Genomic DNA, 17,225 nt, shown 5'->3' with positions numbered 1-17,225 from the left:
TTTAGTTTCTCCTCCATACGGGGCTGTGTAAAGAAGGCTCTTCATCTTGGGGAACACTGACAGTGAGTGGACCTGAGGAGAGAGCAGGAGGAAAGCTGCAAGGGGTGTAGGGGTGTGTGTGTGTATGTGTGTGTTTCGTAGCTGTAGAATTCTGAGAGGCAGTCAAAACTGCCAACCTTCCTTTGTAGGACTAACTTTAGGCCAAGAGAGATTGGCTGAGTGAATCCTTTGATGACAGCTGCTGCAACACCTTGGTGAAGGTTTCTCTTGTCCCTGGCCACCAGACTCACAGGAATTGCGCCAGTCTGTCTGACCATAATGCTGCTACTGTACCAAGAGTGCCTAAATACTCATTTCTTAAATGTTTTTCAGCTTTACTATGTGCAAGGCCCTGTACTAACCCTGAGACCAGCTAATTAAAGAGTTACTTTTTCTGACTCTTACCTCCTTATAACTGATGCTGCTGACCGTTATTTTTATATGGTATCATCATGCCCTTCCCCCCAGACAATTCTAAAGCTAGAGAATAAAAGCACAAAACAGAACGGCTGGGAAAATGGGTTGTGGATTACATCAGTCATAGAACGTCTTAGCAAACAGGCGGAGAGAAATCTCCCAAGTAATCTTTGAAAACCTGCAGAACATCAGAGCCCAGAGTGGGGGCCATGTCTGATCCACCACCTTTACTGGTAATGAGAGTTTCCCTGGAACACATTCGCGCTCATTTGTTTACATACTGTTGTTGGGAAAAAGGCTTATGGGGTGCCTGCATAAACAGGCCATAAAAATATGGGACAGTAAGTTGTGGAAAGCCACAAGAGACCTCTGAGGAGGAAAGCCTTCCTATCGCCATTATGTCCCCATGCTCTGAGTGCAACCTGCTCTCTTATCTATAAACACTGTGCTACAGGAGAAAGACACTCCTTTGAAACATTGAAATGTGGACAGACATACAGGCTCCTAGTTAAGCCCGCTCCCATTAGCTACTCCCCAATAAGTTAAAGATATGCTATTTAAGCACAAAGGAGATTCATTTAAACTGCTATTGCTATAGATTACACCTATGACACACTGCCTCCCTTTCACTGTTTCGCCCTAAACATCTGCTTCTTAGATCTAAGTGATTGTACTCAACAAATAGTGTGGAGATCAGAACTCTGGGCCTTTTGCAGCCCCCATTTTGCAACTGGCCTCCTGGCTCCCACCTTTATGAAATCTTAACCTGTCTCTTCTCTTCCTTTGTCACCACTGGGCTTTGGGTACCCTATGGGTGGTGTTGAGGCTGGTCCCCAACATATGTCTATGGCTGCTTTCATGCTACAGTGACAGAGCTGAATAGTTATGACAGAGAAGGTGTAGCCTATGATGCCTCAAATACTTACTATCCGGCCCTTTATAGAAAAAGGTTTCTAATTCCTGGTCTAAAGATAAAGGTAAGATACAAAAATGTTCTGGCCAGGCATGGTGACTCATGCTGTAATCCCAGCACTTTGGGAGGCCAATGCAGGAAGACTGCTTGAGCCCAGGAGTTCAAGGCTGCAGTGAGTCATGACTGAACCACCGCACTCCAGCCTGGGTGATGGAGCAAAACCCCGTCTCTATAAAAAAAAAAAAAAAAGTTTTTTGATTCTGATAGAAGAATTCCAAATTATGATTTGGCAATAATACTGTAGCATATAGCCCATATATCATAAGTGTAATTTCTCAAAGACTTGCCTACTGAAGCATACAAGCAAATATATAAGCCAATTTTCAGAGGTAAAAATTTAGGCCGGGCACGGTGGCTCAAGCCTGTAATCCCAGCACTTTGGGAGGCCGAGACAGGCGGATCACGAGGTCAGGAGATCGAGACCATCCTGGCTAACACGGTGAAACCCCGTCTCTACTAAAAATACAAAAAAAACTAGCCGGGCGAGGTGACGGGCGCCTGTAGTCCCAGCTACTCGGGAGGCTGAGGCAGGAGAATGGCGGGAACCCGGGAGGCGGAGCTTGCAGTGAACTGAGATCCGGCCACTGCACTCCAGCCTGGGTGACAGAGCGAGACTCCGTCTCAAAAAAAAAAAAAAAAAAAAAAAAATTTAGTCACCACTAACTTTGAAATATTGTTTCATTCTAGAAATTAGCTGGTGAAAAAAAATCAAACATGAAGATTGCAGTTTTGTTTTGTTTTTTTCTGCTTATCATTTTTCAAACTGACTTTGGACAAAATGAAGAAATTCCTAGGAAGCAAAGGAGGAAGATCTATCACAGAAGGCTGAGGAAAAGTTCAACCTCACACAAGCACAGATCAAACAGACAGCTTGGAACTCCGCAAACAATTTTTACACCAGTAGCAAGATTTCCTGTTGTTAACTTTGATTATGGCATGGAGGAAAAGTTTGAATCTTTTTCAAGTTTTCCTGGAGTAGAATCAAGTTATAATGTGTTACCAGGTAAGAGAACAATATAAGAGAGAGACAGAAGGAGGGAGGAGGGTGAGAGATGGTATGGGGAAAGAGAAGGAGAGAGGGAGAACATCTCCATGAAGATAATCTTCTAAAGAAAAATCCAGGTTATTATATTACTTTTTGGTTTAATCTACAAACATACATTTTAAAATAATTTTTAAAAATGGGGCCAGGTGCGGTGGCTCACACCTGTAATCCCAGCACTTTGGGAGGCTGAGGTGTGCATATCACGAGGTCAGGAGTTTGAGACCAGCCTGGCCAACATGGTGAAACCCCGTCTCTACTAAAAATACAAAAAATTAGCTGGGTGTGGTGGCATGTGCCTGTAATCCCAGCTACTTGGGAGGCTGAGGCAGGAGAATCACTTGAACCTGGGAGGCGGAGGTTGCAGTGAGCAGACATAATGCCACTGCACTCCAGCCTGGGCGACAGAGCAAGACTCTCTCTGTCTCAAGATTAAAAACAAAACAAAACAAAACACCCCCAAAAAACCAAAGGCAGCTTAAGGAACATATTTATAATACAAAATTATTAGACAAAAGTTACTTATCCTACCACTATATTTACAAAATCATAGTTATCATTTTGGTTTATTTCTTTCCAGTATGTTTACTATGCATATATTTTAAATAGTTGTAATCCTAACATAGATAACATACATAAACATTTATAAACTGCTTTTCCATTTATAACAATAGATCATCTAGAATACAGAAATAAATTATTCAGATGATTCTGTGAACATATGGCTATTACATATTTTCAACCAAAAATTTTCAACCACAAATAGAATTAAAGCCACTGAATTCATTTTATATAGGTTAAGCCACTGGCATTTAAAAGATTTAAGTGACCAAAAATTCTGCTAAAGATTTCAATTAGGCATTTTTAAAAACTAGTATTAAATGGTTTACATTTTTCCAAATTTGGAAGAAAAAAGTATTATAGGCATGTTACCATTAAATAAAACTTTCAAAAGAATAACAGAAAATATCACCATATGATGTTCTGTGGCCAGTATTTCATATATTGTCTCAATACAGCTAAATGCTTCTTCATTAGTTATTTCCATGAATTTAACAGAAATAATATACAATTATCCTGAAAATAGGCAATTTAAGCCACACTTACAACATGATTGGGAAAAGGAAGAGAAATCAACTTAAAAAAATTGTAATAATGATGTACTCATAACTGCTAAAGAATGATGAGGTCAATATTTTTAGTTAAGTGGAAAGATAGCTAAGCTATAATAATGGAAAACGAAAAAGCCGAAAAAGAAGTATTCATAACGTGATCTCAAACTTGTGTAAAAAAAATGTTTTTATATGTAAGCATATATGCATAAAAGTACAGAAGATATATACTAAGCATTTCCAAATTGTCCAAAAATATTTTCCAGTGATTTTACAGTGCTTTTTGATTGTATCACCACACATAACACAAAATTTACCATTTCATCCATTTTAAAGTGTACAATTCAATAGCATTTAGTACAGTCACAATATTGTGCAACCATCACTACTATCTTGTTTCTGAACATTTTCATCCCACCAAAAGGAAACTCTGTACCTAAACTCCTCATTTCTCCCCACTCCCAGCCCTTGGCAACCACTAATCTATTCTGTGTCTATGAATTTGCCTATTCTGGAAATTTCATGTAAATGGAATCACATAATATGTAGCCTTGTGTATCTAACTTCTTTACTTAGTATAATGTTTTTAAAGTTCATCTATAGTTAGCCTGTATCAGAACTTCATTCCTTTTTATGGCTGAATAATATTCCATTGTATGGCTATACCATATTTGTTTATCCATATTGCTTATCAGTTGATGAACATCTGGGCTGTTTCCACCTTTTGGCTATCATGAATAGCACAGCTATGAGCATTAATGTAAGTTTTATGTCAACACCTATTTTCAATTCTTTTGGGTATATACTTAGGAGGGGAACTGTTGGGCCATTTGGTAATTCTATATTTAATTTATTGATGAACTGCCAAATGTTTTCCAAAGTGGCTACACTGTTATATATCCACCAGCAATGGAAGAGGATTCCACTTTCTCTACATTCCTGCCAACAACTATTTATTTTTAATTATAGCTGTTCTTTTATGAAGTGGTATCTCATTGTGGTTTTGATTTGCATTTCCCTAACAACTAATGATGTTAAGCATCTTTTTATGTGCATGTTGTCTATCTGCATATTCAACTCCTATGCCTACTTCTTTCTTAAGAGATGGGGTCTTGCTCTGCTGCCCAGGCTGGAATACAGTGGTACAATCATAGCTCACTGCAGTCTTGAACTCCTGGGCTTCAGTGATCCTCTGCCTCAGCTTCCCAAGTAGCTGGGACTACAAGAATGCACCACCGCACCTGGCTAACTTTTTAACTTTTTTTGTAGAGACAGCATCCCATTATGTTGTCCAGGCTGGTGTCAAATTCCTGGCCTCAAGAAATCTTCCCTCCTTGGCCTCCCAAAGTGCTGGAATTACAGGCAAGAGCCACTGTATTGGGCAAGTTTTGCCCATTTTTTAATTGCATTGCCTTTCTGTAATTCAGTTATAAGAGTTCTTTATGAATATTCTGGATATCAGGACCTTATCAGATATATGATTTCACATATTTTCTCCCATTGTGTATACTGTCTTTTCACTTTCTTAACAATGTCCTTTGATGCACCAAATTTTTAATTTTGATAAAGTCTAATTTATCTTTTTCTTTAGGTGTCATATCTAAGAATCCACTGCCAAATATGAGGTTATAAAGATTTACCCCTATGGATTTTTCTAAGAGTGTTGTAGTCTTACCTCTTATATTTAGAGCAAAGGTCTAAATATAAGATATATTAGGTCTTTGATCCATTTTGAGCTAATGTTTGTATTTGGTGAAAGGCAGGGATTCAGCTTCATTCTTTTGCTGGTGTTGTCCCCTCACCAGTTGTTGAAGATTGTTCTTTCCTCCACTGAATGGTCTTGACACCTTTCTTGAAAATCAGTTGTTCACAGATGTATGTCCGACTTTCAATGTTCCACTGGCCTATATGTCTATCCTTATACTAGTATCACACTGACAAAAGCTGATTATTGTGTCTTTGTAGTGAGCATTTTGAAATCTGGAAGTGTGAGATCTCCAACTTTGTTCTTTTTTCTCAAGATTGCTTTGGTTATTTGGGATCCCCTATAGTTCCAAATGAATTTAAGGATCCGCTTTTCCATTTCTGCAAAAAAAATGGCCATGGACATTTTGATAGTGTGCTTTTGATAACCCGGAAGAAACTCATATGTGTATTTTTGTTCAGAGGAGCAACTGGGTAGGTGGGATTAGCCTATTGCAAGTATCCAAATGAGAGATGGTAGGGCCTGAATTGGGCTGAGTTAGTGGTCGGGGAAAGAAGGGGACTAACATTGAGAGGCTCATTTGGGGGTGGAACTTGGGGATAGTGGCTCAGATGGAGGAAAGTTATCCGGAATGACACCTGGATTGGAAGAAAAACATCCCCCCTAATATTCTCCTCAGCTTTCTAACGGTCTGCTTAGCTGATACACTTATCCACATATCTGCAATCTTGTACGTAGGAAAATGAATATATGCACTGCATCATGCACTTTGTTTATTTATTTATTTAGAGACAGAGTCTTGCTCTGTCGCCCAGGCTGGAGTGCAGTGGAACGATCTTGGCTCACTGCAACCTTCACCTCCTGGGTTCAAGTGATTCTCATGCCTCAGCTTTTAGAGATGGGGTTTCACCATGTTGCCCAGGCTGGTCTCAAACTCTTGGTCTCAAGTGATCCACCCGCCTCAGCTTCCCAAAGTGGTGGGATTACAGGCATAAGCCACCGCGCCCAGACAGTATTATACACTTTAAAAGGGTGAATATTATAGTATGTGAATATTTCAATAGCATAATAAACCATAAAAAAGATAGCTCAGTGTCTCACTGAGAAGCACCATAGAAGTATGCTGTCTGGTTTCACCTATTCCCATGTGCACATCAAGGGTGGGCTGTGAACTTGTCATTAGTGCTAGCTCAGCTCTCCGATCACATGATGGAACTGGATTGGCTGGCGGCTTTGGAAGTTTGGTGTGGCCGTACAATTTGCATTGGTCAGTGTAATTAGACACTTTTAGAGTTCAAGTGTGATTTGTAACCTCACATTCCCACTATCGCAGTGATCGGGACAGCCTACTTATAGATGAATCCTGAGTGAATATGATGAGCTGAGCCCCTGTGTCCCCACATTAGACACAAAGTATAAATGAAAAATAACTGAGATTTGGGGATTGTTTGTTGCTGTTGTATAATTTAATCTACCCTGATGGATACAAAATGGAAGTGCAGTTCAGCCCCAAGTTACCATGAGGGAGTTCACTCTTAGAGCCTAAGTGAAGGGGCTGAGAGGAGAGCCTGTGAAAAGCATTTCAGCATTTCTTGTCTATATGACATTTTTACCCTACACATGAATGCATGTAGAATTCTACTCTTGTGTGGTCAGAGCAGTCTGACTTCACGTTGTGTTTACTTCCATTCACAGTTGCTGGTAACCACATAAGAAATTTAAATTTGTGCTTTTGTTTTCTTCTAGGAAAGAAGGGACACTGTTTGGTAAAGGGCATAACCATGTACAACAAAGCTGTGTGGTCCCCTGAGCCCTGCACTACCTGCCTCTGCTCAGATGGAAGAGTGCTTTGTGATGAAACCATGTGCCATCCCCAGAGGTGCCCCCAAACAGTTATACCTGAAGGGGAATGCTGCCCTGTCTGCTCTGCTACTGGTATAGAGATTTAGCTAAGCAAAATATCAGTGTGTGATTGATCTTTAACTTCCATTTGTTTTTGTTACTAATTTTAGATTAAAATTATGATACGTTAGTCATCTGAGTACTTAAAATATTGGCAGAATGTTGATTAACGTAGAAAATATCTGGGAAAATGCATGGTAGGGGATATAAATAATAGACTGTGGCTTTATAGTTCTAGCTCTATCAGATTCAGTAAACTTGGATGAGATTACATTCCACATTTGACTCTCAGCTTTAGAGGTACGGTAACAGAATTTCTACAACTAACAGACCCTGAATTCTTACTGAGTTAAGGGCTCTGCTTTGGTCTATGTGTGCATTATCCCACTTAATCCACCCCAACATGGCTTTATCACCGTGAAGCCAGGGTAAACAAAGGAAGAGTGATTTGCATCTAAAGAGAATAAAGCCCCAGCCCTCTGGCTATACCCAGCCACTCAAAGGCAGCACAGGAACCCACATCGCTGCTTGGATAATCCCAGGAAAATGCAGAAGTGTAGCCTGAAGCATGATTTTCTCATGTGGCCCTTCTGTGTGCAGGAGATCACAGCATGGGTTTTGTTGGCTGCTCATGGACCCCTTCTCCAATGAGGCTCATACCTTACTGAATGAAGGACCCTTCCCGGGAGGCCCAGTCTCCTCTGAGAAAAGCCTAACCAACAACTTATGAAAATAAGCAAATAAATACTTGTTAAATACTTGGCTGGGAAGGGATAGGGACATCTTCTCTTGTCTATAACCGAGGTAGATTGCTCCCATGCACACAGATGATCACAGGGTAGGTGTCTACAAAAGTCTCCTGCCAGGAAAAACTTTTGACGTTTTAGAAATTGTGTTTTGCTTTATACTACCAAATATTTCACTAACGTTTAAAGAGAGTTAGGAAAAAAGTGTTCAATGAAACGGATTCCTTGGAGTGAAATAAATACAAGGTTTACAAAGTAAGAGTCACAAATTCTCAGACATTTTTTCAAAAGACTTGGAGTATTCTTGAAATGTAGTTATTTTGGAAAAATAAACTTGGATATACAGGAAGGATTTTAAATGTTTCAATATGATAGCTTTAGTTTCCTTTTACTAACTTTTTCCTATTCTCCTTCTGCATGTTTTGCTAGAGATGTGAAAAAACTCACAGACTTTATAATACATACTGAATTGATATTTCAAGTAATTTCTCCAAATAATTATATTTCCTGAGTTCTTTTCGGGAGTAGTTTATATATAGTATTAAATAAGAGTAGGCAGATGATTAAGTAAATTTATAAATCTTGATGAAAGAAAATGTATGCACCCTGGCTGGGTACGGTAGTTCACACCTGTAATCCCAGCACTTGGGGAGGCTGAGGCGGGAGGATCACAATGGGTCACGTGTTCGAGACCAGCCTAGTCAACACGGTGAAACCTCATCTCTACTAAAAATACAAAAATTAGCCTGGCATAGTGGCGGGGTGCCTGTAATCCCAGCTACTTGGGAGGCTGAGGCAGGAGAATCGCTTGAACCCGGGAGGCAGAGGGTGAAGTGAGCCGAGATCATGCCACTGCATTCCAGCCTGGGCAACAGAGCAAGACTCTGTCTCAGGGAAAAAAAAAAAAAAATTTATGCACTGTGAAATCAGTTCTTCCTAGAACTGTTTACTCAGAGAGTGAATTTGAATCTAGTCTTTGTCTTGTCTTCCCCACTTTCTGCCAAAGATTTAACAGCTGAATATAAATGTAGATTCACTGTCTACTATCATTTATTCTACTCCCACCATCATGGAAGGATAAACAGCACTCCTGTGCATATGTCTAAGTTAAAGCAACATCACTTAAGTCCAGAATGTCATTTGTAGGTCTCAGGTAGTAAAGACGATTTAAGTATAGAATCTGGGAGAGAGAAGGAGGACAACTTTCTCTCTATAACTCCGAATTTCAGAGGATGACACTAGGATGCCAGGGACAAAAATAGTGACAAATCTATAACAAAAGTTGGTTTCACTGCTATAAGCAAGTAAAATATACACCTGTTTCACTTTTTTAATGTCTGGTAAACAGTCTACAAATTCTCACATTAGCAATAGCCCTAGTGAACAGAACAGTATCTATTATAAAGGTATCACATCTGATTATAACACAATCTCACAACAGGATTGCTTACCATTTTGCCTCATGTGGCAATATTATTCCCTCCTTAGTCACCAGGTAGCATGATATGTTAGCAAAAATAAGCATTAAGTTATTTAATATAAAAATTAGTATTAAGGTCCACAGGTGAAAAAAATGTAAGAGATCTTACAAAATAGAAATAAAGTGACTATTAAAACTTTTTAAGCAAAAATTTCAAGGTGCATTTCATCTTTAAATTGCACTCAAATACTTGGAGGGAATAATATTTACTAATCTCATTTTTGTTATGATTTTTTTCTTTTATTAATATCATCAACTTATCTCTGCTACCTCATCCTTGCGTGGTCATTAGTCTCCTATTCTCTACTCAGTGGTATAGCATTAAATGATAGAAATGAATTTTCTGGTGATTCTTCAGAACAAACAGAACCTACCAATTTACTTCATAAGCAACTGCCACCTCCTCAGGTGGGAATGGACCAAATAGTAAGAAAAGAAGCACTTCAATCTGAGGAGGATGAAGCAATGAAAGAAGATACAGAGCAAAAGACAGAGACCCCTGAATCTAGAAATCAGAGGCAACTTTACAGTGAGGGGGACAGCAGAGGAGGAGACAGAAAGCAGAGGCCTGGAGAGGAGAGGAGGCTGGCACACCAGCAGCAACGCCAAGGGAGGGAGGAGGAGGAGGAGGATGAGGAGGAGGAGGAGGAGGAGGATGAGGAGGAGGAGGAAGACGAGGAGGACCCGGTAAGAGGAGATACGTTCCGAATGCCCTCTCGATCCCCACTTCCTGCTCCTCCCAGAGGCACACTGCGCCTGCCAAGTGGGTGCTCTCTGTCCTACAGGACCATCAGCTGCATCAACGCCATGCTCACCCAGATACCACCACTAACAGCACCACAGATAACAAGTCTGGAGCTCACTGGTAAGAGATGTTGACTTCTGCTTTATTTTGTGCTTTAGAAGTAAATGACTCTTAGCAGCCGGGCATGGTGGCTCATGCCTGTAATCTCAGCACTTTGAGAGGCTGAGGTGGCCAGATTACCTGAGGTCAGGGATTCGAGACCAGCCTGGACAATATGGCGAAACCCCATCTCTACCAAAAATACAAAAATTAGCCGGGTGTGGTAGGGCATGCATGTAATCCCAGCTCCTCAGAAGGCTGAGGCAGGAGAATCGTTTGAATCCAGGAGGCGGAGGTTGCAGTGAGCTGAGATTGAGCCACTGTACTCTAGCCTGGGCAACTGAGCAAGACTCCATCTCAAAAAAAAAAAAAAAAAAAAAAAGTAAATGACTCTTAGGCAAGTGCAGTTGTATACACCTGTAGTCCCAGCTACTCAGGAGGTTGAGGTGGGGGAATGGCTTTAGCCCAGTAGTTTGAGACCAGTCTAGGCAACAGAGTGAGACCTTGTCTCTTAAAAAAAAAAAAAAAAAAAAAAAGAACGATTCTCATTGCTCTATGAAGATTATATTTTAATTTCATCCTAAAAATTGATCCTGAATAGACTAATTTCATAATCTTCAAATATATAAACTTTGCAGAAGAGATAGCTATTTACTGCAGAATAGCAGTCAGGTATAAAGCAAACTCCTCTAAATCAAATGATGATTTCCTACTGATGTTTCTTAAAAATCAGCTTTCATGAGGTATACTTTGTATGTAGTAAAACTTATTTTTAGTACATAAGTTCTGAGTTTTGACAAATGCACATAGTCATGTAGCCACCACCAAAAGTAAGATATAGGACATTCTATCACTCCCCAGAATTCCTTGTTTCCCCCTCCAGCAGTCACTGGCCACCAAAGAACACTGATCTGTTTTCTGTCTCTACAGTTTTGCCTTTTCCAGAGTGTTACATAAATGGAATCATACAATACATAGCCCTTTCAGTCTGGTTTCTAATGTTTTTGAGAGCCACGCATTTTGTTTTGTGTATCAGTAGTTCATTCCTCTCTTCTGCCAAGTAGTGTTCCATCATGTGGATGGGCCATGGTTTCCTACCAGGTATACGTCATCTGAGTTGTTTCCAGTTTGGGGTGATAATGTATAACGTTGCTATAAACATCCATGTACAAATGTTTGTGTGGACCTAAGTCTTCATTTCTCTAGGGCAATGACCAGGAGTGGGACTGCTGATATGGTAAATACATGTTTAAGTTTATAAGAAACTGCCCGACAGTTCTCTAAGGTGGCTGCTCCTTTCCCACCTGCATGCTGGGGAGCTCCTGCTTCTGCAGCCTGCCAGCACTTGGTACTGTCAGTTGCTTTTTCCCCTCGTTTTTGACATTCTAGTGGGAATGTGGTCATCTAGACCTTTTGCCCATGTTTCCATCGGACCACCAGGGAGGGCTCTGAGTAGAAGAACAGCAGGACCAGGTGTGACAGGCTGGCTGGTGGGGACACTTTGGGTTCTGGGAACAGCAGGAGCCTTCGTCTGGGTAATGAGGCCCCTACGCCAGGGGTGGCTCTGGAGATGCTGGGGTGAGGGGAGCTGAAAAGGTCAACACATTTGTGCAGGGATGGCCATTTGTGACAGCACACTGCCAGTGTCAAACATAACAGAAGCTTCCGTGGCCTTTCTGACAAAGGATTTCATCCTACTTTTATATGATCACCTAAGGAATTCCTCTCATGCTCAGCAATGCCCCTTCCTCCTGTGGCCTGTGCACCAGGTATGCTCTGCCCTAAGAAAACCCAATCTGTGAAAGTCTGAAGTCTTGGAAAAGATAAATGACCCACACTGAGCTACACTGTTACGGTTTTATAAGAAGGTCACCACGTGACTTTTATGGTATGTACTATTGGTACGCTCACTTTCTGGGTTTAAAAATCGACTACTGAACTTAACTAAATGTTAAAACAAAAACCCATAAAATTAGGGCATATAGGAACCTTTGCAGATTGAAGCCATAGAGGCATAACATTAGATGTCAGAGAGTCTTGGAGATGATCTCCCCCAGCTTCGTATGCAGAGATGGAGACAGGCTCAGAGGAGGTGAGTGATTTGCATGAGCATTCATGGACAAAAACAGAGGCATGCTTCTAGTCCAAGAAAATGGCTATGGGAGAATATGAAGACTAAAAATCAGTTTCTGTATAACCTTCCACACCTTTGTTGTAAATGTACAATGTTACCAGTACTCTCCAGCAGACCACATTCTGGCTGTGTTAAGCACCTTCATCTAAACCATGATATACTTACAGCCTGATGAATCCTTAGAGAGAAAATGTCAACTATGTTAAACTATCTATTTCCAGCCTGTTACTTTTCTGAACATACTTTGGTTATATAATATATATTCTGTCCTTGTTCTGAGTATTGCTTTCTCCTCCAGACAAAGCTCTCTCTTGAAATCTATGCACACACGCCCATACATGTGTGTACATGTATGTATATGCACACATGCCTAAAACATAACCGCTGTATGTCCTAGGCAATTCCATCGCCTCCATCCCAGATGAAGCATTTAATGGATTACCAAATTTGGAAAGGCTTGATCTGAGCAAAAATAATATCACTTCTCCAGGCATAGGTCCAAAAGCATTCAAGGTAAATACATGCTCTGATTTGTCTATTTGGACGAATGGCTTCACTATGACTTGCACTGGTTGGAGATGGGGAAGGGAGGAAAAGGAAAATGCTTCTAATTGGTAGTTTTCTTCTAAGAAAGTTTCCTCTCTGATGTTCCTGAACTGCATTCAAGTTTTCTCTTGAATATAGTTTATTATTTTACATACTTTTAGCTTTGCCATAAGGGCACCAACAATAGCATTAGTAACAAAACTAATGATTTTAATTTATGGAGTAGTTTCTCCCCAAGTAACTGAAAACATGCTAAAATCTGGTCTCTTAGCATATGAAGTATTTTCTGGAAATAAATTGAGCCTATCTGGAAACTCTATTAACATTTTTCAGGCCAGCAAGACACGGCTTCCTTTTTTTGTTTGTTTTGCTTCGTGCAATGAACAAAACCTGATGGAGGATACTTTGGCAGAAGGGGGTTCTGGAAAAACAGATAGGCTCAGATAAAAACTAGGGATAGCTTGGAAAAGAAGAGGGAAAGAGAGAGAACAGGAAACAGCATAGAATAAACCTTTGAAAGATACAGATTGAACTAATTTTTTATATATATATATATAAACGGGCCGGGCGCAGTGGCTCATACCTGTAATCCCAGCACTTTGGGAGGCTGAGATGGGTGGATCACGAGGTCAGGAGTTTGAGACCAGCCTGGCCAACATGGTGAAACCCCGTCTCTACTAAAAATACAAAATTTAGCCGAGTGTGGTGGCATGCGCCTGTAGTCCCAGCTACTCGGGAGTCTGAGGCAGGAGAATTGCTTGAATTCGAGAGGCAGAGGTTGCAGTGAGCCGAGATTGCGCCATTGCACTCCAGCCTGGGCGACAGAGGCAGACTCTGTCTCAAAAAACAAAAAGGAGGAAAGAAGACAGAATTCAAGGAATTTAAGAGTTAAGAGAGAAGGGGTTTATGTTTGTTAAAAAAACAAAACAAAACAAAAAACTCATAAATGTGTGTGTTTGAAAAGCCATAAGTAAAGCACATTATATTCTACTAGGTGAAACTGTTACTCCCTTGGGCAGTCTTCTGGGTCTTCCACCCACTCTTCAGACAAATCACTGGCCTCTTATATTCTCAGTTCCTGTTTCTTATCTGGAGTCTGGGCTGGCAGATAAGAGGGTTCCACATTCACATCCTAGATCTACTTCGTGCTATCCATCCTTCTCCTAGAAAATGGCTAGCATTGGGGGGTCCTTTCCCTATATTTGACCAAGAGAAAAACATTGTAGGAGATTACCTCCTTTTCTTGCTTTGGAATTCTCTGTCCCATTCCGAAACTGTTGAAATTTGAATATGATCACTGGAGAGGTGAATCATTCCATGGGACTTTACTAAAATCTACCTAACCACAGTTCCCCACTTTTGGTGGTAGAGGGTAGGTCTGACCAATGAACACACAACTACAAATGTGAAAAGATACTTTTCCGGACAGTCAACTGGATGCCATATAGGAATAGCCTGTAACATCTGTAGTCCTTAGTTTTGAAAAATTTCCACAGTAATTAGTGTCATTTTATGACCTTTCTGGAGTAGATAAAAAACTGAGGTTTACAAGTATGTTAAAAGGATTGATTGCTATCTTAATTGTTAGCATCCATGACAGCTTCAGATTACTGCATGATTTCATGAAATTTCTGTGTATTGCTGAAAAAGTGGAAATCTAAGATCTAGCAAGAACGACCAATCCAGTAGTTATGGCAGCTTTCTCTCACTTTCTAAAAAGCTGCAATATAAACATGGTGAGTAAGCTACAAAATAATCAAATGTAGTCTGTTGAAAATCCCTGAGAATCAATGCTACTACCAGCATCAATATCAACCTGGCAGGGGGAATATGGGGTTTGCTGTGTGGCCTGGATATTACTGTCTAAGCCTAAGGAAAGATAGTTTGTGAGACTTTCAGTCAGTGCTTCAAAACGACCCTTATGTGAAATGTGACTGCACAGCTGTGACTAGATAAAAAAGTAACTTTGAGATTTGCTTTTTAAGCTTCTGAAGAAGTTAACGCGTTTGAATATGGATGGAAATAATTTGATACAGATTCCTTCAGAATTGCCATCTACATTAGAAGAACTTAAAATCAATGAGAACAATCTTCAGGCTATTGATAAAGAAAGTTTATCAGGTATTTAATATTTGTTTTTCAATGATATGCTTCCTTATAATCTTTCTTATATAGTGGTATAGAAATTTTATTTACAGTATTGCCAAATGAATAAATAGTAAATATTTTTAGGTCACTTAACCATTTGAGTTGTTAAAACTTCTTTTAACTATTAATTGGTAAAACGTAAAATGAATTTTAAATTACCTGTTATCTTTGTACCTTACCCATGAATAACATTGTTTCTCAATGATTCCAGGTTCTTACTATTCACAAGACAATAAATTTACTACAAATCCAAAATATCTGAAGAATTATACTACATATTCCCCACAACGCCATGCGTTTTGCATTCTGGATCGACAATTTTGTCGGTTCTTCGAAGTGACTAACTACTGCCATGGCTTGTTGACTGGATCTCCTTTATCACTCTGATGGTCAATACACCCCACCCACAACTCTTGCTGCCTCCATACAACTTGCTATTTTCATTTATCATGGGTTGGAACCTAAAGACAAAACTAAGCACATGGGAATTATGCATGAAATATGAATAAACGGGCACTGCATATGAGGCTGAGATGCTGTCCTACAAAGAAAGCACATGCTCTTCATGGTGTTAACTTTGGCTTTGGCAATTTTGTCCTGAGAGGGCTTGGGCTGGAACTTCTGTACTCGTATGGCACTGAAGTCCTGCTAACTCCACACCCCACGGCATGTGGATGCACGGCTCCCACTGTGGCCTAGCTTTCCGACAGCCTTTAGTGAGGGTGCCCTACATTCTGTGCACTTGACATTGCTGGCACTGGCTCCTCTTCTGCTTGTTTCTGGACTGTGCTAGATAGCTGAAGATATCATATGTGACTCTGTATAAAAGAGGCTTTATCACATTTTACTTTTCATGAATTCTAGCTAATGCCTTTGATTGTACTGTGTACTTTTTTGAGACAAGGACTGCCTACCTTTTCTTTTTATCTTCCTAATAGTCTAGCATAGCTCTTGAGGTCAGTGCTCAACACTGTCTGTTTACTTGCTTTGAAACATATTATGTTTTTATTCATTAAGTTATTTATTAAACAAAGCCTTTAAAGGAATGAAACAATCCAATTGTTTCCTGTAGGTCCCAAAAAACTTCACAGGAACAAAACACTTCTGGTATTGAGAAAAGAACAATAATAATGAGAATTGCCAAATCTGAGGATTAGTTATGGAAATACTCAATTTCCAGATGGATTTCAGGACACACAGAAAAACATTAATAAACACAAATTTTGATGGAGAGTGCCAAATGGGAAAGACATTAGAAAATTCAATTTCTAACTGCTGAAGACCAAAGGGTGTCAGCAATCTAGAACAACCGTACTAACAGGCTGTATATGAACTACAAGTCAGTCACATTTTTAGTTGGGTTATCAGAATGAGGTGTTATAAAACATGCACTCCTGATTGTGAAGGTGCTTTCACACACCCCTGGAACTGCCTTAAAGAGTACTCTTCTCCCTCACTCACAAATGCTTCTAGATTCCCAGAGTGTTGACAGGAAGTCAGGGTGAGTGGGCTGTCTGCCTGCCTTTCTTAGCCCGCCTTTCTCCACAGTCTGAGCACCGAGGAGCCTCGGCTCCATGCCGGCAATGCTTTCTGTCCTCCGGCCCAGATACCCCTGCTGCACTCCCTGGGTGGGCTGAGTTCTAAGAGCTACTGCTGTGCCGGTCCCTCGGGTGCTGGGCTCCCCTTGGCTGGGAGTCCTGATGCTGCGGATGGTCAGGCTGGCTGCCAGGAATGCTATGAGGCCACCCTGCTTCTGTGTGGAAGCAGGTGGCCCACTGCTCTTCTGTCATCTCTCTTGGGGTGGCTCCTCACTCATGACCTTTCAGATTATAGCTCCAGAGAGGGGGAAGGAGGGCACGCCAGGGAGAGAAAACAGCACAAAGGTGCAAATAAATGAGACAATTTGCGATACTGTGGGACCTGCAAGCAGGCACAGTGAAGGTGAAGGGCAGGCAATGAGCAACACCAGGGGCTGCACACACCTTGCTGAAGGGCAGGGAATTTACCTGCAGGAGGAGCAGAGTCCACCTGAGATGTGCACATGTGTTATGGAGAAAGGGAAGGACTTAAAATTGAGAGAGAGGTGTGAAAGGTGGAGGGAGGGACAGCAGAGGAAAACCAGGCATGCTTTAAAAGC

General features: G+C 40.6%; 2 protein-coding genes across 5 annotated transcripts in view; one reads left to right on the top strand and one right to left on the bottom strand.

Moving 5' to 3' along the window:
• CENPP (centromere protein P) overlaps positions 1-17,225 on the bottom strand; it is a 272,813-nt gene that overhangs the window by 81,679 nt on the left and 173,909 nt on the right. The gene's annotated exons all lie outside the window — the stretch shown is intronic.
• The window catches only part of ECM2 (extracellular matrix protein 2), a 43,515-nt gene that overhangs the window by 12,273 nt on the left and 14,017 nt on the right, over positions 1-17,225 (top strand). For 2 of the 3 annotated variants that reach the window (XM_025359982.1, XM_025359980.1), the window contains exons 2-6: positions 2,117-2,432; positions 7,035-7,223; positions 9,775-10,281; positions 12,792-12,907; positions 14,926-15,061. In XM_025359982.1, coding sequence (XP_025215767.1) covers positions 2,144-2,432; positions 7,035-7,223; positions 9,775-10,281; positions 12,792-12,907; positions 14,926-15,061 — 1,237 coding nt within the window. In that variant the 5' untranslated portion in view covers positions 2,117-2,143. Of the gene's footprint in view, positions 1-2,116; positions 2,433-7,034; positions 7,224-9,708; positions 10,282-12,791; positions 12,908-14,925; positions 15,062-17,225 lie in introns of all 3 variants that reach the window. The other variant, XM_025359979.1, reaches the window with a different exon arrangement.

Source organism: Theropithecus gelada, chromosome 15 (assembly GCF_003255815.1).
Source record: "Theropithecus gelada isolate Dixy chromosome 15, Tgel_1.0, whole genome shotgun sequence".
NCBI classification, from domain to species: Eukaryota; Metazoa; Chordata; class Mammalia; order Primates; family Cercopithecidae; genus Theropithecus; species Theropithecus gelada.
The sequence above is the reverse complement of the archived record's forward strand: the minus strand, read 5'-3'. Positions and strand labels throughout refer to the sequence as shown.